Genomic DNA, 24,820 nt, shown 5'->3' on the forward strand with positions numbered 1-24,820 from the left:
GAAACAACAACACGAGGACTAATCTAATCGTGTCCCATGACAACGCCAGTGTGATGACAGGTGGAGTGTCCAGACACCGGGAATTCTCTGCGTCATCAAAAGCATATATCGATCGGCCGTGCTTAGCTTTGGAGCCTTTATCTAGTTGAAAATCCAAAGCAAGGCTTCAGCTAGTACAATGGTTGTTTATTCCAAAGAATGGGCGAAAGGAGGAGCGAATATATTCCTATTGGATGGCTCGCCAGATAGAATTGGATCCACGCCACACAACAAAGAATTGCATGATAGACGTCGTTAACCGCAACGTAAATGCAGCGCGTAACAGCGACTCAAATTAGTAATCATTAATGGCGATTTGGCAGCAGACGGTGACACGGGCACACAGCCAGCCAGGTGTATCTAGGTAGTAGTAAAGCCAGACAAATTCGGAAATTAATAGCCTAATGAACTGCAGTTACTACTGGTAATCATGGTGACAGTGCAGTACTACTACTAGCAGAGCACAAATCTTAATCTCGAAGAGTAGTACTATGGACAAAATTCAGGTAACTGTCGAAGGAAAAAAAATGGAAGGTGTGAGCTGTAAACGAAAAAGGAGTAATGGCGCCGTTACATGGAGGCCAACGGCGTTGGTGTCGGCGTCGTCAACGTCAGGGCGGGGGCCACCGGCGGCGTCGGTGGCGGGGTCTGGAGCGGGCGGGGCGTGACGTTCTTGCCGCCGCCGACGGAGAGGGAGCGGAAGAAGGTCCTGGGCCGCGGCGGGGCGGCGGCCTGGCGCGCGGAGCGGCTCTTGACGGCCGCGGGCAGCTGCTGCTCCCCCTTGCGGCGCACCTGGTGCCTGCTGCTGCTGGGGATGACGCAGGTGAAGACGACCCCGATCTTGGCGAGGCGGTTGACCCAGCGCGGGATGCGGGCGCGGGCGACGAGGCGGCGGCAGGCGGCGTCGCAGAAGTGGTTGCAGTTGCGGGAGACGAGGTTGTAGGCGTCGCCCGGGAAGTCGGCGGCGAGGTCGGCCATGAGCGCGCGCACCTCGGCGCGGGTCAGCGCCGTGGTGCCCACCAGCACCGCCTCCCGGAACGCGTAGCCGGGGCACCGCCGCGGGGGCACCTCGAAGATGCCGCTCCCGGCGCCCTCGTGCGCGCCGTACGCGTACTCCACGCCGTGGACCTGCACGCCCGAGTGGTACACGCCGAGCCCCAGCCACCGCGCGTACCCGTTGGCGGGGGTCACGTCGTACACGTTGAGGAACACCGGGGACGACGACGGCGCGGCGGCGGCCTGGCGCGGGGCGGGCCGGGGCGTGGAGGTGGACGCGGAGGAGCCGGCCGAGGAGGAGGTTGACGAGGACGAGGAGGCGGTGGCGGTGGCGGCGGCGGCCATTCCCTCGGCCCGCGTGCCGTCGGCCGGCGCGCGCGTCCTTACTCCCTCGCGCCTCGTCGGCGGAGAGAGAGAGGAGGGAGAGAGACGCAGACACCCCCGCACGGCACCGTGGTCGCCGCGCGGCGTTCCGGGCGCTGCGCGTTTTTATGTGGGTTTCTTTAGCAGCTTGTCGCGCGGCTGTGTCTGACGCTGATCGCTTTTTCGTGGCATCGCATTGGGGCGCTTTGGCTTTGGCTTTGGCAGGCTGGCGTGTCCATGATGCAGCGCCGCAATAGAGGATGCGAGCCGCCAAGATTCGTGCAGGGCTTTGCCTGCCCATGAACTGCCATTGGTTTAATAATTTCCGAATGCGGGATGATTTACAGCTCCCGTTTGAACATCGCTTAAATGGCACCATGCACCATCAACTCTCAATTCCTGTCCATTCAAAAAGAAGGAAAACTCTCAATGCCGACCAAATGATGGTTCTGACCAGACTTTGCAATTTTGTAATCAGCATAAGTACATGACAACCACGTCGTTTCTTTCCACCAAAGATTCTGGGCCTCCATTCTCTTCTCGCTCGGTCACTTGGTTTCCATGCGTTAGGGCCTAGGATACTGTTGGGTGTTGGCCTCACGATCACGCGTCGTGTACTCTCTGCACGTCAAAACCTAGTCACGACACTGAGAGTTCTTGCCTAGTGGGCGAAGGGGGACGGGATAGGCACAATGAGAATTTGTCGCGGAAAACACGCTGACCCTACAAAAGCAGCCCGACCGTAGAAATGATGGCTCGAACCAAAATGCAGCAATAGCTGGGAAACAAAAAAGCAGAAAAAAAACTTTTAAAAAGCAGAAAAATATAAATTTTCCTGTGATATCATGACCGTCGTTGTGGGATTTCAGTCACCTCGTGTGTACTTAATTGGCAGTCTGCGCTTGGAGAATCATTAGACATCGGGCAGGGACAAGCTGAAAGCTGTATCGGTCTCCTATGATTGCAATCGATGTTGCTTCAGCTCATTTGTGAATTCAGATTACGTGAGGTGGCCTGCTTAAAGCTGGAAGGATAACAGACTCAGGTCCTCCATCTTAACTCATGTCAGCCTTCACCTAATGTAAAGTTGTACCTACCGTCATAATTCACAACCTCTGTCCCATTATCCTTGTCTACGCATGAAACATAACGCAAAAAGCCGTCCAACTTATGTTATGCTCATATGCTGCAACAGTCCGAACCAGTGCAAGGTACTCTTGTATTCTAGAAAAACAGATCTCACGTAATATCAATTCAGACTATTTTTAGAAAGGCCATACAGGCCTGTTTTTTATAGAAAGCAGAGGTTCCAGCTGGGAAATGCCAGCGCGTTCAAACATCAGCCTAAATTCAGAGTTTCAGACAACACAAGCACAAAGCAGGGAACTGACTGGTACACCGTACAGCACAACACAAACATCTTCATGCACAAAAATCGATTTGATCTCTCAATCTAGAAAGACCGAACTGTTTTGTTGCTTCATGCACAAAAAATCAGTTTCATCTTTGCCTCTAAAAGCACCGTAATGTTTTGTCGCAACTGTTGTGGGGGCATGTATCTATCTATACAAGCAACGTACAATCTAGTATCAGAGGTAAGAGTGTATTAGCATGAGATATACATGGAAAATGCCTAAGGAAAACTGCCCTGTGTGTACAAGACTAAGAAACTTCTGAAAGTGTCAGTATGTTAGCAGCCATATGATGCCCCCCTCCAACAACGAACCTCGAGCTAATTTCTGCCTCCGTCTACCCTGTGTGATTACTGTGATGGAACATCTCCCATCTCCTAGACTCGCCTCAGTTTTGCTTCTTTCCGCCAGCCAAAATGCGAGAGATTTGGAGGCCTCGGGAGAATGCCTGGTTGAATAGCAGCCTCGTCTGGAACTCCGAGACAAAAGGGAACCATGCCAGAACCGCCACTGGCACGAAGATCACGATCCCCATAAGGTACTCGTACCCCCTGGACAAGGCCTTCACAGATCCCCACAGACCAAAAGCCTTCACCACTGGCTTGCTTGCCTGTGATATCTGTTGCAATGATGCCGAACGGATTAGAGCCAGTGAAAGATGTCAATTTTGATAATAGCAACTTTAACTCGATCAAAATTCTCTCGTTTCTCTCTCCCTATGAATTGATACTGCTCCTCACTCAGTCCTCGCTACTGATAAGCTGGGAGTAAAACCTTGAAACAAAACAACAGGAAAGCTTTGGTGCTGATGACGTACCTGCAGAATGGCCCATCCTGTGGGTGCAAAGGCAAGGAAGCTGGCGAATATGTCACCAACTGTAAGGTGCAGAAGGGTGAAAAGAATCGCCAAAGTTCCAACAGATCCAATGAACAAGAACAATTTGAGGAGCCGGAACATAAGCTGGAAGTCAGCACTAAATTTCTTTCTTCCCATAGATACCACCTAAGTAAATGGCACCATATCAGCAGCATAACAAGGGCATAAACTAGAGGCATACGTCAACCAATATATACTTATTGATTTCATCAACAGAAAGCAAATGAAATTTACCTTGAGGACTAACACCACTGCTACAGTGACCAGCCAAGACAGACCATAAATCTGAAGCCACAAAATCAAGTTTGGAAGGGACAGTCACTAAATTGTATCAGTAAACAGTGATTATAAACAATCAAAAAGATCATGTAATCAGTCTCATGAAATCCATTTAGTTCGAGTAGAGTTGTAAAATACTAGCAAAAATAAAGGATGACTTACTGATATGCTTTTGTTGCCATTAGAGATATTCAGATGGTACATGATACCGTACTGAAACATGAAGAATCGGAGAGATAATATGATTTCCCATATGCGGCCGATTATGCCTGTTGACAGCAGATGTTCCTGCTCCTCTTCCCACCACGACTCCCAGGCCTTATTGGCCGGCACACCAATCCCACCACGGCTGCTTATCCATTTGTTCCAATCATCCCAATCATCCACCACCTTTTGCCATTCAAATCCTGATGGGTTGAAGAGGAATGGAGCAAACAGCCATGTGATTACCAAGAACCACATAGATGATGTCAGAAGAACATAGGCCGTGGAATCTGTCGCCACATCACCATAGAGCTCATACACTACAAGTAGTAACATGAGCTCAAGTCCTTTCACAAAGTGACTCCTGCTATACATTCTGTAATTTTCAGCGAACTTTACATGGCGAACAACAAAGCCTCTGCCAGTTGCTCTATATTTTGCACCACCGTGGAGGATTGTGCGGCCAAAATAATGTGATTTTGTCCCGAGGGAAAAGGTAAAGAATACTGCACATAGCTGTAGCTGCATGATGATGAAATCCCCCAGGGCGCTTCTAAAACCCCTTTCCAGTCCGATCTCCATAAACATGGGTAAGGCCATCAATAGACCTAGCTGCACAATAGATTGGGACCCCATGGCTGCCTCAAGAGCACGGTTGCCTCTCATTCGTGCTTGCTTCATAATTGCAAACTCAAGTCCACTTAAGGCTAAATAAAGCCTCCCATACAAGAAAACATATACTATTATGACAACCATCTGCACAGTAATAAGAACATCAAAAAACATGGACGATGGCAAATCAAGACAAATGTGATGCAGGTAGATGTTTTGTACCATTGAGCTGACATAAAATCCCACAGTTGTGAAGTAACATGAGAGCATTCGGAAGAAGTCAAAGCGGTGGCCCAAACGGTAGATATCTCTGCTAAGCACTTGTTCTCCATTGCCACACGCCACTTTGGCCTCAAAGAGTGAAATTTGATTCAACCCAACATCACGTCCTTTTCCGACTTGAATGTACTCGTGATGGGTGACATTTCCTCGCCTCAGAGTTGAGTTGAAACCTGAAAAAGAAAATTTAAGTTTGTGTTGTCCAAGAGCAGAAATGGGAAATGTTGGAATGTGAGTTAATGTGTTAGATAAGAGTAGCATCAGTGTCTTAATCAAGTTTAGAGTAGTCTGTCTGAGGCCCATATAATGGCCCATGTGTGAATCAGTTGTCAAACCCAGTTTGAGTCACATATACGAGGATGTGGATGTCCTAGGGACCTATCCATTCTTAAATTTCCCTCAAAAATCCACAGGTAACAGTTAGAATAGGTGGAAAAGTACATACCAGCAAAAATGTCTTCACTCAAGTTTATACCACAGGAAGCCTTGCTAATTCCACCTCTTGTAATGTGAAATATCCTATCAAACACATCAGGATGTCCATAGTGAAAACGTACCCTGCCCAGAAAAGAGAATGTCAGATACATAGCAATGACCAATGACCATACCACACACTTTAAATTAACAACATTGTTTAGCTTGAAAAGCTCAGCCAGGAAAGTTTCAGGAAACAGCATGTCAGATATTTATCACTTACTCCCTCCGTTCCTAAATATAAGTCTTTGTAGAGATTCCACTATGGACTACATACGGAGCAAAATGGATGAATCTACATTCTAAAATGCATCTACATACATCCGTATGTGATTCATAGTGGAATCTCTCCAAAGACTTATATTTAGGAACGGAGGGAGTAGATATAATACACATTTTAAATTGACGACATTTTTTAGCTCGAAAAGCTTTACTGACAGGAAACAGCATGTCAGATATACAGCACATACACAATAATACACCCTTTAAATTGGCGACGTTGTTTAGCTTGAAAAGCTTTGATGCCAGGAAAGTTTCAGGAAACAGCATGTCAGATATACAGCACTTAGACCACAATATACACTTTAAATTGATGACATTGTTTAGCTTCAAAAGATTTTATGCCAGGAAAGTTCCAGGAAATAGCACTTGGTTGTTTTAATATTTATTGCCTTACTGCCTCTAAAATCTCCAACAAACATGTGTGTGCATTTCAAGAGCTGATAAAAAAAAACATAAGCGCTCATCCAGGAGATAGTCACCATAGATGCTCAGCACTCCCTACTCATATTGCAGCATATAAATATGATAACTATGGATTGCGCTTAATTCAAATAGGACATATCAAAGTATATTCAGACTTACTTCAATGGATTGGCAAGAACCCTCTGTCCTATTGTCACAAAGCTGGTTTCCTGGTTTGACATAAACCAGGCAAGAGATGACACACTACAATCCAGCAATGTCAGATGTTAGGCATTGATTTGCAATTTTGACAAAGAAAACTAAGTAAAACCTACTGCAAAGCTTAAAACACACCTTCCGGTGAATATGTGTTCACGTACTCCAAGAATTGTTGGAGGACGAATACCATGGTTCTCATTGAATTCTTCCAGCAAATTCCGCATTTTCAAAGCTTCCTCCAAATAATTGTCCTAAACAGCATTGATAAGTACAAAAGACAGAATGCAACCTACTTACCAAAAAGGTACTATAACCATGAAGTTCACCTGGTTCATATCAATGGTTTGCAAAGCTTCTCCGCGGGTAAAAATGATCGCGTGATTTTGGTTTTCAGGTTTCCCTTCACCTAATTTCGCTGGCCCTGGCAATTTTATGCGGTATATTTCCTTCACAGGACAAAAAAGTACATAACGCACTACTGAGTATTGAAGGTTTAAATCAGAACCAAAATGAAAGTTTGAACTCGCTTCACGTAAAATGATTACCTGATCGTGATTGTCAAGAGCTTTTACTAGCACCGAATAGAAGACCTTTTGCACCTTCTCACCATCCCTCTCCTCAACTTCATCAATGTATGCCACGCGGAGACCAGGATAACTGTAGTTTCAAATTCTAACTGAAATTACTTTGCACAGAGGGAAATAACAATTTGAATAAAAGAAGCAATTCAGTAATTTTCCCTCAAGGAACATCTCATTATCAATTAAATGTGAACTAAATATAAACATAACCGAGACACACAGTCTCCAAAGAGTTATACAAGAAAACATTTTGCTCATTGTGGTAGACATGATGTATCGCACTTGGCCAAATGTTGTATATTAATTTCTAGAATAGATCATCGAGATCACTTACTGCACCATCAAGTTCAGTATATCTGTTGCATGTCGATCACCCGACTGTTTCTGATTTCCATAGATCTGGCACGTAGCAACATATGTGAATTTCATGTCTGCTATAGCTTCAAGCTGAGAAGACAGAGATCTTTGGCTTTTCTTCTCTTCCTCTGCGGGATCTGCAATGGCTTTATAGCCTTCTAGTATCTCTGCAAACAAAAGAGGGTGATGTTGGACACTTTGTATAAGTCCCCTATAGCCTTCTAGAACATCCTCAGTGCATAGACCCCTTCCAAGTGTCCAATAAGATTGGGTCTAACTTCTAAAAAGATGCTATAATATGTAGACCTAGTTCTCTTCTCATGAAAAAAACTCCCCCTTTTTGCACCTATTGCGGATGCTCCCCTAGTTCTACAATATAAAATCAGGAAGTATTTGTAAAAGGTACCCTCTCCGTTCACAAATATAAGATGTTCTAACTTTATTAATAGAAGCTTACTGTGTTTGTTCACTCATTTCAGTCCACATGTAGTCCATATTGAAATATCCAAAACATCTTATATTTGTGAACATGTCTAGGAATGCTAAATGCATCATGTCTAGGAATGCTCGAATTGGAAGTTGAAGAAGCTCACCAGATTCAGAAGCCATGTCTAGGAATGCTTGAAGCTTCAAAGCTTTCCTGTAATACATCATGCCTCTCACTATTCACAATAAGAAAAACATGTAAACACGGAATCAGCTAAATGATCCATATTTGACAAGGTTAAAGGGTATGGCCGAAGTACCTGTTCGACAGAGTGTCTGCCCTCTAAGAGAGGCCCAATGACGAAGTTGAAGAACATTTTCTTCATTTCCCCAAACTTCAGTTTCTTTTTTGCAATCAATCCTTTCCATGAAATTATCCCATTCATCTATATAACAAAAATTATCAAGAATAGAAGACAAAAAGCTGGCAATCAAATTCATAAAGAACTGTAGGCATTAAACACATCAAATAGGAAAGGAACCTGGAAAGATCTTCTGCAGGTAGAATATAATTGATACACCATCCTCATTCTCCAGATCAAGGTCGTTTCTTGAATATACAGTTTCCTCACTGTAGTATGGTGTCATTACACTGTGAAGAACAAGTGTCATATGAATCATCTAGAGCCCAATCTTTTTCGCTGAAACTCTTATGATCACAGAACAAATTTAACCATACGGTTTATCAGATATTTGTTGTTGTGAACTGATAATATATTTCTGGTGTTAACGTTGTTGATTTGTGATTATGAATGCACTTAAAGATGGGTCGCACACATTCTGTTGTACAGGTCTCCACCTGGAAGTTCACCACTTGTTATTTTTTTAGAATATCTAGGTGCATTTTTCCTTTAAGGTGGAAACATATGTACTTGTACAAGTAACAAGATTACAGAGTGCCACTGCCAGACATTGTGGATGTTCAACACTTCTGTTTATAAATTTTGTTTACCATCAAGCGAACATGAGCTGATGAGTACAGAATCAGTTGTAATATAATGCAACTTTAAATGAATTCTGATCAAAACTGTAGATGAACTTCGGTTCTAGTATGATCATGGCGCCATTGGGTTAACTGGTCAAGACACAAAACTCCGACTCTGTAGTTAATACCGAGAAGGGGCATGCAAATCTGCTGAGACAATGAGAGTGGCAGACTCAAAGACAGTTTCAAAAGCAACTCAATACCACATAATGGCATCAGGACACTCATACTTCCATTTTTAGCTTAAACAACACATCAAATGACAGCAAGAAGTTTTTTAAGACTACGATGAGGATGGCAGTGATCAAAATAACCTGTAATAAAAAAATCCTAAACAACTGACCGTGAAAATTAGAAACCACCCCGCCATTTAGTTCAGAATACGAGTTCATCAAACAGCAAAAAAATCAGTTAAAATCCCAACATTGATAAGCTTCTCCTTGGTCTTAATGGTGCTTTCCTCTTTCCTGACTAGCACAAATTCACAATTCCACGCCCAAAAATATTCATGTTTTCTGTTCTTTCAAACTGATCAGAGTTAAGAACATACCATAATTCAGCCCAAAATATATCTTGACAAGCAGATATAATTCTTTTTAAGAAGCACAGTAAAAGGACCATTAGCCAGTAGCTGCCAGGCTCCAATGAATCCAGCTAATTTAGCTAGACATTATGATTTTCGATACTGCGGTGTATTTAGAAAAGTGGACTGGACAACACTGTGATATGTTGAAAGTTTACATACGAGACAAACCTGAAAGAGAGCATTTTGCGCACTCTAGGCGCACGTGGCATCTCCATGAATAGCGAATTAGTGAAAAATGATATTCTCCGGCGGGCTTCAAGATTTGTAGGCACATCCATTGCTGATTCTTTAACAGTCAAAAGAAGGTACAAGCGCTTAATCTGTAGATAGGTGAAGTTAGTGAACCTTCTTTGTTACAAAAGCCAAATAAGAATGTGATGTTATTACTTGTTCTTCCCACTGCGCAGAAATTGGTGGTGGGAAAACAATTGCAGGTTTTGTGCCTGTGCCCGCAAAAAGTTGTCTTCTTGGAACTAAATCCTTGTTCCCATGACCAAATTCAGCTAGTTCTCTGTAAACAACACATGTTAAAAAAAATAGTCACCAGTTTCTATGACAAGGCACATGTATGATTATAATTTGTGCAAAAGGTATTACTTGATCTCATTGACCATCATATCCCTCGTGATCACTTCCAGCATGTCTTGAAGCAATAGCACTACATTATCAAATTTTGAGGCGTCTCTTTCTTTCTGCAGATGTGATCACATAATCGTAGCAATAATCGAACGTGTTACTTGTCTAAAAAAATATCAAGCAATGCAATCTTCAATAGGGTTGGTGTTCAGTAGAGGTAACAACATTGCTTACCAAGGTGGATACAAGCTCCACAAACTTCTTGCAAAGGACTGGCAATGCGCTCATCCTAAAATTGGCAAGGAATGTATTCTTTGCGATGTTAGCTTCAATCTCTTTGATTATAATCCCAATAATCCTGTTGAAGTTAGTGAACAAACATGTCAGTAGAAGATCAAGATAACAGTGAGCATGCAATGATAAAGAACAATGCAGTAAAAAAAACATGAAAGATGGACACAGATGCCTTCAATAGTACTAAGGCTGCCTATCTAACACATGTTGCACATTTAGCAGTTACAACTAATCATGGTTTCCCTTCCATGCATATTGCACAATGGAGGTGCTTGGCAGTCCTCCTCCCTAGTTCAATTTGGAATATCTTGATTCTTAAGTTTGAAAGTGATGATGTGCCGCCATACGCAACTAGCCAGATATATATTTATTGGTAAAAGTAATGTATTTGTAATCTTGAACTCTCAAACCCCATTATCATATAGGGTTGTAGATTTTTAGTAATATATTTGTATTGATCTTTTGCATCAACTACTACGAATGAAAACGTGCATGTTCAAACTACAAATATTCAGCCATGTCTGACCACTTTATATGTTCAAAAATACTTGTGCTGACCTGCGTGTTTCCCAGTTTATGGTAAGAATGATTTTATCATATTGGAACGAAACAAATGATTTCCTGGGTGGCCCTGTCTTGCTCAAAAGTGGCAAGGATTCGTCAACAGAGGAGCCTTAGACAATCATAGAAACCTACTAGGTACTCCCTCCGTTCGGAATTACTTGTCTCGGAAATGGATGTATCTAGAACTAAAATACGTCTAAATACATCCATTTCCGCGACAAGTAATTCCGAACGGAGGGAGTACTAGTAACGATTTTTTTGAAGAAAAATAGTGCACAATGTCTATTCCGGATGTAAGTATATACTCCCTCCATCCCAAAATTCGTGTCTTAGATTTGTCTAAATACGGATGTATCTAGTTACATTTTAGTGTTAGATACATCCGTATCTAGACAAATCTAAGACAAGAATTTTGGGACGGAGGGAGTATTTCCTAGTGTTATCATTAACTGAATACCTAAAAGCTATGACAAACAACATCAATGTCTTTCTCACATAGAGATACGTGAAACAGTGGAAAATGGAAGTATAAGAAGATACCTCTTTTCATTTTCTCCAACCACCACTAAATTAAGAACAAGTTTGAATGACTCGTAGCATTCAATTACAGCGCACTTCATATACTCGTCAGCACATATACGCTTCCACAAATCACTGTCTCTCGGTCTAAATTGTGCTGCCATGTCTAAAGCTATAGGTATCTGCAAATTTCAATCAAAATGATTTCCAGTAAGAGCCGAACACAAACATGTAACAAGGTAGAGTGGACATATTAAATTTGTTCTGCCAAACCTTGCTAGCAAGCAAGAACAACGGCCACTGCATCAATTTTAGGCTCGGGTCTGATGAGTATGGAACCACCAATAGGTCCATCTCCCTGCATAACAGAAGGTCCATTATCTACATTGCAATGATAATGTTTTCTAGGTGAACATGATCTAAGGGCCTCACTTATCACTTATAAAATCTTCGTCGCGGAAACTGCAAATCACTTCATTCCACAGTTGAGCAAACTTGGCAGCTTCAGTTCTCTTGTTGGGGGAAACCTGTACTTTAAATTCTTCATTATATCATAACTTTTAAGGGGGGTTATAAGAGAAATCTTGACAATAATTTTCGTTATTGTCATTTGGTACCTCTGCGAAGCGCTTTGAGAGTGAAAAACGTCTGTTTCTGCCTTTGTCTGATGGCACCAAATATGTATTGAAGGCTCCAGGCAAAGAGTGAAATCGTGATCTCAGCATTCCTAGTGTTCGAATCTGGTACAAGAGTGTAGTAACTCCATCAGAAACCAGAACAGTATGAAGTTCAGCTTCTTAACTCTTGCAAAAAGAAAAAGTTACACAACGCTGTACGGCAATAACAAAGTAAAAAAGGCAGTGCTAATACAAAAATGTCGACGGTTAAAAAGGAGAATATCCGACTATAAATACACCAAGCCACCAGCAATACATTTTTTGCTTCATTTCATGAATATGAAAAAGGTTTTCTTGTAAATACGGCAGCATAACAGAAACAAGACTGAAGTGCGACTCCCAGAGGATCCTCCTAAAAATGAATATCCCATTTGCCTTGTGAATACACTTCCATATTTATCTACTTAAAATTACCATTATAATCTAATGTAGTTTATTCTGAATTCTCAGGCTGCAAAAACAAAAAAGGTGATTTTCACTTATTAAAATACCTCGCTAAGCTTCCTCAAACAAAATATTCTGCATAAAACTGTATTACCATCTACATAGCCCGCCGTTATGTTTATAAAGTACGAGCTATTTGTTTCATGCAATTGACTGAGACCTCGACACGTTCAGTTTACTCCTCAATATAAAGAAAAAGCCCCTTAGCTATCCATCAATCTTGGGGTGCCCTACACTTATGGTCATTATAAGTTCTAAATTATAAAGCAAAACAACAGATTACAGAGAATAGTTCAGATTTATCATTACCTCCCCAAGTCGTCCAAGTGCCCCAGACATACCGCCGGATATTGTAGAGAAAATGGCATACCATATCTGTGTATCCATCAAATAGACCTACAAGAATAAAAGCATTGTAGTTGATAAACCAAGATTTAGAATGCAGTTTTGAAACAAACGGGAATAAATGAAGCTACTTTTCAGCTAATACATAAGCTGGATAGGCACTACACTAGCAGGCTGGATAAGTGCATACCAACAGAACAGGGGCCCAGAGGGATAGGATAGCAGCGATATTATATGATGCTGAAAAGGCAACGAAGTATCAGTAAAAAAAGGGTTCCAGAATGAAGGCGGCACAAAAAAAAAAAGCATTGGAATTACCGTTTGGAAAAAACTCATGCCACTCATAACGAATGTTATGAACACTCATTATATCCTTGGTAGGCCTTATAAGAGGTTGTATCTGCAAATTAAACTGTTTCAGATTAATCTCGTCAAAGCATGTTTGCAAATAACTAAGCATAGAACTTACCTGGACAAAGTAACTGAAGGAAAGCTTCGCGCATAGCAGCAAAATCCAAAATAATGTGTACCTTCTCAGTTGAATAGAAGAGAATTGAGTGTTTTCTGCAGAATAAAGCTCTAACAGAAGAAAAATAGAACAGAGTAACTTACTTCAGAAGAGCAGCTTGACTTTCATGCATTCCACGGCCAACATAAATTCGTTTCTGCAGTTATTTATACAATTAGCGTGTACAGCAAGAACAAGGAAAATGGGCATTGCCATTAGTGTAGTGTAGTGTAGCAAGCCGCACAAGAAAGAAATATGAAAAACGAATAAATGTACAGCGCCTTATGATCCAGGGAAATTCATCCAGTTATTTTACTTCCACGCATTGCATACAAAATAATCTATTGCCTTCACGTTTTCCACCCTGTTTCGTGCATATGTACCCTTGCAATATCATTTTCATTACTGGGATAGCAAATGTGTTCAGTTGAACACATATTGTTAGAGAAGTGAAAACTATCAATTTTCACAAGCATGTGAGAACTTTTTAACTAACCATAAAATGTTTTTTTCAAACTAATGACAAAATAGCAGGATAATCTCTGCCCTGGCATCAGAAGTCATTGGATTATTTTCTCTTTTTGCAAGTTACAGTTTACAATTTTATCAGTAGTTTCTCAACCCTCTAGGATACTATGACAAACAATAAGCTGGCAAGGATATCAAGACAAATTCATTCTACAAAATACAGTTCCATTTTATCAAATATTACCTTATTAAAAATTGCCTCATAGCAGAAATTTTGAAATGAATATTTACAATGAGGATAAGCTGCATAAGTAATTTTCCACATAATAGAACATAAACAAATAAAATAGATTGAATTCAATACCTGAGACCACCACAGTAGCAGTCTAACAATATGCCAATCCGAGCTCTCTATCCACCTTCGAAACATCGGAAACAGGAAGAGCGTTGCACTAATCATATTAGGTATCAGGTACACCGCCACAGCCAGGATATATAGTTGTGGCACTCCTTTCACATAACCAAACCATCTGTCCAGATTTTTCAGTGGTAAATTGACTTTTGTTTGACTTCTGATATAGAAAATGGGAAGAATCACAGCCCACGCGGCACTAACTACTATCTTCAGAATATTTCTCACGACGTCAATGAACTTGCATCTAATGTGGCCAGGAAAGTTCAGAATAAAGTCTAAAATACCTGCCATCAAAATTAAAGAAAATATCAGTTTCAGTTGGATGACGAATTTGTTATTGCACCAGAACCCTCTTAAAACCACAAGAATTCCAGACCAGAGAGCATCTCAAGAACATGACTGCTCGGTATAGTAACACTAGTTTAATGCATATGAGAAGAGATCCTAAAGTTGCAGATATCTACATGAATGTTCTTGCCAGTTGCTTTCTGCTGTGAAAGTGCTCTGTATCGCGGGAACCTAGCTTAACATAGTCTTACCGTAATGCCATTGACAAAAGCAGAAGGTATTACATACATAAAGGGAACTAAATTATGCCAATATTCATCACTTGTCATACTAAAAATTTCAGGTTCTCAAAAAATAAAAGGAAATATTACATGCATCAGAAAAATGCCTTGTACATAAAACAAGTATTTGAAATGGGAAACATACTTTGGAGGAACTGTAAAAATGCTGCTGTGACAAATATGCTTGATAGAGAATATAAGAGGTCCTTCTGAAGGATTTGAGTCACTGAATATTCACTCCAAGCAAAAATCAACATTGCCTGTTCGGTTTAAAAATTATAAGATTCACAGAGTGTCAAACCATCAAAAACCATAGTACAGAGAAAAAAGCCAATCGAAAATTTTGGCACAGTACCTGTAGAGCCAACAAATAGAAGGTCCACATTCGGTCAAAACTACGAAAGATGTGCCAAAACGATCTTGTCTCTACAAAATTTGTCTTGCCTGTGCCTTTACTAGAACCCTTTGGTGAGGAGCTTCCAGCCTACAAATAGTTATTTGTCAGTATTCTCCTCCTAATCAAAGTCTTTGGAAGAGATACTGACAGACTTATATCGAACTGTACCACTGCTACAGGCCTTGAATCGTGCACGGATTTGAAGAAGTCACCATCATCTCGCATTGGCCATCCCAGTGAGAAACAATCAGGTGTCCTGAAACAGAGTAGGATCTATCAGAGAAAGTGTGAAAAGGCTGTCAGCATGTGACCAGAAAATAGGGCTGTAAACAGACCAGAAGTACTCATTTAGATCATCATAATTACACCATGCTGAATGTGCAGTTTTTCCATGTTGGCTTTTTCCTGCCTCCTGAAAAACCACCACAATTATATTTAGAACAAACTAACTTGGAATTTCAGGTAATGGTAATTTATCAAAGTACCTTTCTGATGACACGATAGATAGGTGTGACCACTTTCTTTAAGAAAGCCTCCTCATCCCCACCATAAGATGGCCTGATATTTTCACCAGTCACAATACTAACATTTCCAGCAAGCAACCCATGCAACTCATATGCCATCTGAACACATTGAGAAGAATCATTCAAAGATATATTTTTGCAATGAGATTTGGTACTTGATATGATAATAAGAATGTGCAAATTACATTGTGAAAAATGTAGCAAAGACACTCTGGCATAAACCGGATATTTGCTGATTCGCCCCAGATAAGAAGATAAAGACCTAGGTACAAAATTCTGCGTTGCTGAACTTCCTGTAATTGAGCACCTGGAGGATTTCTGCAGTTGCAAGATTATCGGCACAATAATGTACATAAAGAGGAAACTGATTAAGGAATTATATACCTCAAACTATGTTTCCGTGACAAAAATTTGCACCACTTCTTGTAGTTGTTGAACAACTTGTTCATCACTACATCAACAGCTCGGTCATCTAGCTGTTTCAGGGGTGAAAGAACGGATGAGATCAATCATCAAGCAACGATGAACAAAAAGGAGAGAAGCAAAGCATGGGAAATGGAGGGTGTAATTAACATTATTTAGCTACGCACTTGCTTCAGAATAATGCATACAGAAAGTTCAATCAATCGAATTCGTGGTGGAAAGCCAATAAGTCAGCTGGCATTTTTGCAAGTAGTGGCACCAGTCCAGCAAATTCTAATGTCAAGAATATGGAAATAAAAAATAGTAGTATCAAGAAAGAAATTAAACTGCATGTGTATGTTATGGCAAGTTACACCAACAATCACAACATAACGTTGAAGGTAAATAATTGGTTACTAATCCAATGAAAAATAACTTTATTTTTTTAAAATATTAGAAACTCAGGCAAATATCCTGTTCTGTCAGAAGCTACCACCACATTTTTATGCATGCAAAACCCATTGATCTTATGCTTATCAATTGATATTCATAAAGTCAAGCTGTCAAAGTAAATATTGATAGAAGAGTGTGCCTTGCTAAGTGGTTCAGGCTTTGGCTCAAGTCTAATGTGCACATTAGCGAGGAGAAGAATCAAATGCTCCCGTTGATTCCTGACACTGTCCCGCTGCACACAAGAAGATAAGCTAGTGTTAGCTTATAGTAATACAATGGACCAATCGAAATTGGTTTGCCTGGAGTGGGTAGCAGACCTGAAAGCCAAACATAGCTCTCAACCAATCGAGCAAATCGAGCTCACCCCCCTTCTGCCTTTCCGGCTCAAATGCAGAAGGCCAGGTCAAACCCCGTGTGTACCGCAGAGCTGCGACTGCTGCTTTTATCTGTTAATGATGCATTCGATGACCACGTCAGTTTCTTTAATTGAACCAGTACATAATGCAATTGTTCCTGTTTTGAGGAAATAGGCTGCATTGTTGTAAGTCGTATACCTCCTCCAGCTGCATGATGGACTGGGATGCACTGGCCGCATCGAGAGGCAGAATATTGAACGGCGCGTAGATGTCTTTCTTTTCTTGCACCTCAGTGTGCCAGCGCATAATCTGTGCAGAGGAAATTTGGAAAAACTTGATGCATTAGAGGGAACCTAGATTTCTACTGAGAAAGAACGACGACAGTTGGCTGGAGTGAGCACAAACCTCGGGGTTAACTTGCTCAACCTTCTCATTCTTGTTGACGGCACAGAGCACCTCGAAGAGGACTCCAGCCGTTTGGTAGGCCTTCCCAAGTTGAGTCCTGGAGGCGACAATGTCATGGGACCGGATTCGTGATAGCGAGGGATTGGACTTATAGGGGAGATCGCAGTATAGGTTAGGGATTGGGAATTACCTGTCGGCTTGTTCCCCTTTGTCGAGGGTGCGGACATAGTTCTCATAGTATTCTTGATAGAAACTCTCAATTTCGCGGGCATCAGTTTTCTTCAATCGCTTTGCGAGACTCGGGCTATTATCCTGTTGGATTGCGTGGGATCGAAATGGGAAATTTTAAGGCAGGATCTTTGGATTCAAGAGTAGGTTAGGCAAAATCCGATTTAAGAAAACAAGGGAACCCTAAGTCCCTGCTCCTTTTCCCCATTCTACTACATTCGCTGGCCATTTCAAGTAGGAAACAAAAAAGTGGTAAATTTGAACTGGATCATCTGAAAAAATAAGCTCAGATGAGAATGTGGCTACCTCATTATATCTCTAACAAACAAGAATCTGCCATTGCAAACTGATCAATTGAGACGAATCATGAGGAGGATGGTGTAATCTGAAGTCATTTTACCTCATCCCCCTCCCCAGCAGAAACACGAAATAAATGTTGAATCTGAACTGAAGGTTTAGTTGTGACTTTGAAACAAAATAAGTAGAACGAAGCACAACATTCTATTACTGGAACAATGTTCTTTATCTATCAGGCAGGATCAAGTGAGCTTGTAGGTTTGCTTGGCTGATCACAACTCCCAATATGGTTAAAAATTAAGATAATCACAATAAAACGAAGCACACCATTCTATTACTAGAACAGTGTTCTTTATCTGTTAGGTAGGATTAAGTGAGCTTGCAGGTTTGCTTGGCTGATCACAACTCCCAATATGGTCATCAAATAGGATAATCACAATAAAATTTCCAGATTGATTATCGACAGTTATCAACTTATCACTAATAATCAAATATACTCCCACCGTTCTAAGATAGATAATGTTTTGCATTTTGAGTCTTCAATGAACAACATATATAAGTAAAAAGATATATAGTGAAACTGTTCTGAATCAATGGTATAATTTCTATCCAAAAAAACTAAATAATTTGATTTGATTAATGGTCAAACGTAGAGAAGTTTGACTACATGCTTTCTACGTCATGTATTTGGAGATGGAGTTGGTAAGCTTATCATGAAACAAATGTGTACTGAACTAAAGTCCAGCGACCATACTCTTGAAGTTAAAAATCGTGTATCTGCAAGATATATATTACAACACAAAAATGAAAAGTAGGAAATACTTTCATGGCTTAAACTGCATGTGCATATGTTGCCTATTTCCCTTTGGTTTATCTGAGCATTTGGACAACATAACTTGCACCACTACTACATTTTGACAACTAAATTAAGGTAGAGTCGTCCATATTAGCTTCCAGCTTATTTTTAACTCCATGAGGCTTATTAGCCAAACAAACTCATACTCTATATTACCTATATATATCCTGCAAGCAGTTAAAAAGCTAAGATGGTAGTAATAATAATTCAACAACTTGCATAATATATCTATGAAGGCCAGATACAGTGACCCAGTCAAAACCAGCGAGGGAACATGATCAAGTCGACATGTATCAACTAACAAAACAAACCCTCATGTACGCCAAGTCAGCTAGATCATGCAGAAATTATGGAGGGGAAGAGACAGAAAGATGTCTCACACCTTCTCTAAGCGCTGAAGCAGGGACGTTTTGAACTGCCGGACGCCACGACCAACAGAGTTTTGATCCAGCCTGTGCGCCTTCTCGAAGGCATAGAACCGACCTAGTTCACAGAGTAACAGATCAACGTGAGATCCCGAAAAAAGGGCGAACCAGAAGCACCCATTCATGCTACGTGATATGCACTTCTTCAGAGAAAAGCTGGTGGAGCAAAACTGTCATATCTGACATGATTCAAACAACACAGAGAGCGCCCATATTCAATCAAAACGAGCTAGGGAGAACTGTCGGAAAAGCCATAAAATGAATCAAATCTGCGGCTCTGCACTTCGAAAAACAGTAGTGATTTGGTTTGGTACGAATAATGCAAGCATACAGAAGCTAACCTGCGACAAAATTAGCTACTGAAAAAAGGAGAAAACACACTAAATCCAAAATCTAGCGCAGCATGTACAGCTAGATCGACATAGGCGGAGAAATCTCACATAGAGACACCGAAGAACCTACACGAGCTACCTGATATATGGTATTCCAACTTTCCAAGCAAACTGATCGCGCAGCACTATCCTAGCCTAAATTAATGATTCAAACATAACCAGCAAGTATTAAATAGATACCAAATTCAAGCAAAAGCAACACAATCGAGGGAGAACGTTGGAATCTGGAAGTTGCATCAACTAAATCTAATCTGCGCTCTCAAACACAAGCCATCTCGTCGATACGATCATATAGGAATACGAACACCTCATGGTGCAGCATACAGGAGAGAAGCTAGCTACTTCTAAGATCAGCTTCACGAGTAAGGAGAAACATATCAAAGCCGAAGATCCAGCTAACGCAGCAAAACCAACATACGCGGAGAAATCTCAGACATGCCCCTTAATAAACTCGTAACAATCAAAGCAGCCCAGAAACAAAAACAACAACAACCGACGCACGCGGCATGTATTTTCCGAGATTCGTGAGCACAAAACCTTCCCAAATAAACACTACAACGGCTGTGAATCGCCAAACATATCATCACGAGTTGCCCGTTTCGTCCGACCGAGACACCAAATGCGCCGAGCTGTGCCAGGAAAAGGCGTCGAAAATCTCCCAAAACAGGCACGCGCGGGCGCGGAGACGGCTTCGAAGTGCAACGAACTTACAGAGGTAGGCGACGCGGGGGCGCTCGTGCTCGATCTCGGCGGCGACGCGCAGGATGGGGGCGATGCTGCTGAGCGAGGACGGCACCACCTCGTTGTCGAAGACCTCCATGGAGAAGGAGGCCATGGCGGCGCCCCTCGACCCCCGCCGGTTGAGCCCCGACGCGTGCGCCGACGTCGGCGTGTTGGGCTCGGTCATCGAAGCGGCGGCGGCGGCTGCCGACGCCGTCGACGATGGCACATCCCCGCCACCGCGCGGCGCCGTCATCTCCGCCTCCACCACCTCGCGATCTCGGGGGCTTCCGCCTGCATTCGGCGCAGCGGGTCAGCGCTAGCCAGCTAGGGTCGGTCGATTCGGCCGGAACAGAGAGGGGGAGAGGGAGCGGACGAACCCTAGCGCGAGCGCGCTCCGCTTCCTTCCGCCTCCGCCTCGCGCGTCCCGCCGTCCTGCGCTGGAATGGAATGGTGGAACCAAACGGGGGAGGTGGTCGGGGCGGCAAGTACAGGAATAGGCACGGCCCGCGTGCGCGTCGCTACTTATACCCGGATCCGACGGCCCAGCCTGCCTTCCCTAGGGCGAGGGGGGACACGCTGGCGCGATCGGAGGGTGAAGGCGGTGGAAATGCTAGCTCCCTCTCTCCCCGCCTCCCCGAGAACACGTTTCTCTCTCTGGGCAGTGGGCCGAGCGTAGTGGCGGGCCGTTGGACCCCAAAACTACCCTTTATCACCTTCCAAGCACCTTACCTGACAGTCAAAGTTAGACTGACGTATATGTCCCACAGCTTTTAACACTACAGGTAGAGTACGTATTTGTGTGGAGGAAGAATTACGGACTCCACTAATTCTCCTTTGCTGCCCATCGAGGCCCTGTGTCAGTGAGATGGTAGTATCCCGTGTGAGTTGGTGGGGTGCGGGTTGGAAATCATTGAGAAAGAGGGGAGAAAGGATTATTGTCTTGTGGCAGGGAGTAAATTGCATAAAACCACCACTTTGAGGGCTCGGTTTGCGAAAAACACTAGGATACAGATTCTCTGCAGAAAGCACCACGTCTTGCGTAATTGTTTTGCAAAAACCACTGATCGGCGGATCGGGCTGAGTTAAGTGAGTTTATGACAGGTGGGGCCCGTTTTTCGCGTACGTGGCACTCCAGGCCGTCCCGGCAGCCGTTAGACGGCGCCGTTCGGGCTCGTCTTTAGTCATCCACTCCCGCATTCGTCTCTTTTCCCCCTCCTCGCTCCCGTCGCCGTCGCCCTCCCCCATTCTTCTTCCCCCTCCTCCTAGCTCCCGCTGCCGTCGCCCTCCCCCATTCTTCTTCCCCCTCCTCCTCGCTCCCGCTGCCGTCGCCCTCCCCCATTGGTGCCGTCGCCATTCCATAGAAACACAGAGATGCGCAGTCCGGCGAAAGGTGGAGATGCTGGTGGCGGCTCTCCGCCCGGCAGCGCCGCACGCATCGTACGTAGTGGAGGAGGACCCGCAGTGGATCTAGGCGAGCTGTGCGCGAGCTCGAACCCTAGCAAGCCGTCGGAGGAAGAGGAGGAGGAGGACCCGCAGTATTCGATGGAATAAATGCGGCCAGAGCATTCGCCGCGGCGGTGAAGGCCAATCCGACGGGAAGCCAGCACATCGCGGCATCCTTCGGCGGCGTATAGTGAGATCCACTTTTCTTTGCTCTTCCCTTCCCATTCTCCATTCAATTGCGTTGCCAGGGTACTCCTAGGGTTAGTGTTCATATTGTTCTATCCTATCAGATGCAGTACAAGTGTCAAATGTTGTGATTTTGTTGTCATGTGCCCTAGGACATTATTTAGATTAGTTCAGATTATGTGATTTGTTTGTCCTGTGCCTAGGGTTGACATTTTTGATTAGTTCTGATGTTGTGCTTTGTTTGTCCTGTGCCCTAGGGTTTCCATTTGGTTATTAGTTTTATTAGTGTTTCATTAGTGCTTTATATTATTTGCAGTCTGGATGATGAGGTTTGGGAATTGAGGATGCATTTCCATGACAGAGACAACATTGAGAGATCTATGATGGTGTCAGACATAACATTTTACAACCTAGTAGCATTGATAGAAACAGAAGGTTATGGATTTAAAGATTACATGTACTATGTCAGGGATCCTGGGCTAGGGATAGAAGGAATGGAAGAAATAGATGATGATGACAAGCTTGAGGAAATTCTAGACAACATAGCATTGCAAAATCAGAAGATATTGAATGTGACAGTTGTTAGGGCCAGTTCTCCCAATGCTGCAAGTATAAACACCAGCTCCAATGTTATTGAGCAGCAAATCCCTCTAGAAGAAATTGGAGAGCCCAAACTGTATCAGATAGATGAAGAAGGAGTGATGTTCAGTGCACCAGATGTGCATGTAGCAGCAGCAAGTTCAGAAGCAGCAGAAGTGGAGCCAATGCCCATACAGTTTCAAACACAGCATAGCACCAATTTGGAGGAGCAAGTTGCTTTAGGTTATGTACAAGTGGAAGAAAATCATGTATACAATTCAGAGGAGCAAATGGAAATTGAAAAGGTTATGGAGGAGAGAAGGAGGAAGGAAATTCAAATGTTTAGAAAGGATAAGAAAAATAAAGAGAAGGTCACTTCTGTGAAGAGAAAAGCTGCAGTGATGGATAATGAGGAGGACAGTGATGATGATGATTTGGAAGAATATGGTGATATCCTTGCTAGGCTTGAGGAGATGAAAAGACAGAGGGAAGATCCACTCCTTCATTTTGAAGGGGACACAGATGTTGAGGAAATGTATGAGACAGAGGAGGAGGATGCACTATATGAGCCTGAAAGTGAAGAAGAGGAGGAAGAGGATGAAGAGAGTACTCTGGAGGAAGAGAGTAATCTGGAGTAGGAGCAAGATGGACAGAAGAAGAAAAAGAAGAAGAAACACAGAAAAGGCCCAACAAGCAGATCACATGCAAGTGTAGAGGAGTTGTTTGAGGATGACTGGATACCATCTTCTGATGAAGACAAGAAACCAATGGACTTGGGTGTGGAAGATGATGATGGTGCAGAGGCATTGGCATATGTTATGCCCAATGGCAGGAAAAGCAGAGCTAAGAAGACGAAGAAAAGGTTATGGTATGATGAGAAGAGAGCTCACCCAGCTGAGCAATTTGTGAAGCATCTTTGCTTCATTGATGTGTACCAGTTCAGGAATGCACTTCAAACAATGCACATTGCACAGAACAGGAACTATGAGTACCATAGAAATTGCAGTGACAGGGTTATAGCACAATGCATAGATGAGACAAGCCCTTTTTATATAGCAGCTTCTCAGATTGCAAATGAGAAGACTTTTACCATAAGGAAGCAGTATGTGGTGCACACTTGTCCTTCTGTGTCAGAGAACACAAAAGTTACTGGTAAGTGGGTTGCAAAGTTTTGTGAGGAAGCAATCAGAAATGACCCATGCACAACAATCACTACTATAATTAACACTGCAAAGAGCAAGTATGGAGTGGAAATATCAACCCACATGGCATACAGGGCTAAGAAGGCAGCAAAGAATGTTGTGTTAGGAGATCAGAAGGCCCAGTACACCAGGATTAGGGATTATTTGCAGGCTGTGCTAGATACTAATCCAGGTTCAAGGTGTATAGTGACAACAAGACATTTGAGGGAGCATCCAAGCACAAACCCTAGGTTTCATGCATTATTCTATTGCCTAAATGGATGCAAAGAAGGGTTTCTCAGTGGCTGCAGACCATTCATAGGTAATTCCTTGGTATCTAATGTGTGTTTGAATAATGTGTGTTTTCAAATAGTTTGCCTAATGTGTTAACTTGTTATAGGTCTGGATGGATGCTTCATAAAGCTCACTACTGGTCAACAGATCCTTGCTGCTACTGGAAGAGATGGGAACAATAATATATTTCCCATTGCATTTGGAATTGTTGATAAGGAGGACACAGATTCCTGGACTTGGTTTCTGTATCAGCTGAAGGTAGCACTAGGTGGCCAATCTGGGAAGTTTGGCAACTACACAATAATTTCTGATAGGCAGAAGGTAATGAAATCCACTTGTGCTAGCTTTCATTTAGTTCTTTCTAGTAGTTAGTTGCATTTAGGTGTAGCTACTTTTTGTACACAATCATTTAGTTCTTTGTAGTAGTTACACAATCATTTAGGTGTAGTCACTAAGTTAGCTTTACTTCAATTCACACAAGGGCCTGCTTAAAGCCATAAATAGAGTCTTTCCCAATTGTCCACAAAGGTTTTGCCTGAGACACATTTACCAGAACTTTCAAAATGCTGGGTTTAGAGGGCCAGAATTAAAGAAATACATGGATGAAGCAAGTTACTCATACACTGAACGTGGTTATAATGTTGCAATGGATGAGTTGAAGAGAGAGTGTGAGGCAGCATGGGCTTGGCTTAGTAAAATCCCAAAGCACACTTGGGCCAGACATGCCATGGACACAAATTGCAAAACAGATTTAGTAGTTAACAACTTAAGTGAGGTTTTCAACAAGTGGGTTCTAGATGTCAGGGCTAAGCCAATAAGGACCATGGTTGATGGAATTAGAACAAAATTAATGGTCAAGTTTAATGC

General features: G+C 42.6%; 2 protein-coding genes across 2 annotated transcripts; both read right to left on the bottom strand.

Annotated features, from left to right (window-relative positions):
* Nucleotides 1–410: 410 nt before the first annotated feature.
* Nucleotides 411–1,596, bottom strand: LOC123165929 (deSI-like protein At4g17486). Its single transcript, XM_044583684.1, has one exon. The coding sequence runs from the start codon at nt 1,378–1,380 to the stop codon at nt 610–612; it is 771 nt and encodes a 256-aa protein (XP_044439619.1). The 5' UTR covers nt 1,381–1,596; the 3' UTR covers nt 411–609.
* Nucleotides 1,597–2,852: 1,256 nt separating this feature from the next.
* LOC123166230 (callose synthase 5) lies at nt 2,853–20,796 on the bottom strand. The gene is made up of 43 exons (XM_044584000.1): nt 20,648–20,796; nt 20,259–20,561; nt 19,113–19,213; nt 17,540–17,661; nt 17,350–17,446; nt 17,143–17,253; nt 16,906–17,034; nt 16,728–16,820; nt 16,118–16,209; nt 15,919–16,051; nt 15,695–15,832; nt 15,545–15,621; nt 15,378–15,465; nt 15,168–15,296; nt 14,958–15,072; nt 14,193–14,527; nt 13,465–13,517; nt 13,322–13,382; nt 13,171–13,252; nt 13,043–13,092; nt 12,817–12,903; nt 12,004–12,126; nt 11,819–11,913; nt 11,660–11,744; nt 11,408–11,568; nt 10,244–10,367; nt 10,031–10,125; nt 9,821–9,944; nt 9,602–9,753; nt 8,345–8,454; nt 8,123–8,248; nt 7,970–8,038; nt 7,354–7,543; nt 6,984–7,095; nt 6,765–6,884; nt 6,574–6,689; nt 6,400–6,483; nt 5,507–5,619; nt 5,005–5,234; nt 4,129–4,926; nt 3,922–3,972; nt 3,628–3,813; nt 2,853–3,429 (listed from the first exon to the last, which is right to left on the bottom strand). The coding sequence occupies exons 2-43, from the start codon at nt 20,521–20,523 to the stop codon at nt 3,199–3,201; spliced, it is 5,853 nt and encodes a 1,950-aa protein (XP_044439935.1). The 5' UTR covers nt 20,524–20,561; nt 20,648–20,796; the 3' UTR covers nt 2,853–3,198.
* Between the last annotated feature and the right edge of the window lie 4,024 nt (nt 20,797–24,820).

This window comes from Triticum aestivum, chromosome 7D (assembly GCF_018294505.1).
Source record: "Triticum aestivum cultivar Chinese Spring chromosome 7D, IWGSC CS RefSeq v2.1, whole genome shotgun sequence".
Classification (NCBI taxonomy): domain Eukaryota; kingdom Viridiplantae; phylum Streptophyta; class Magnoliopsida; order Poales; family Poaceae; genus Triticum; species Triticum aestivum.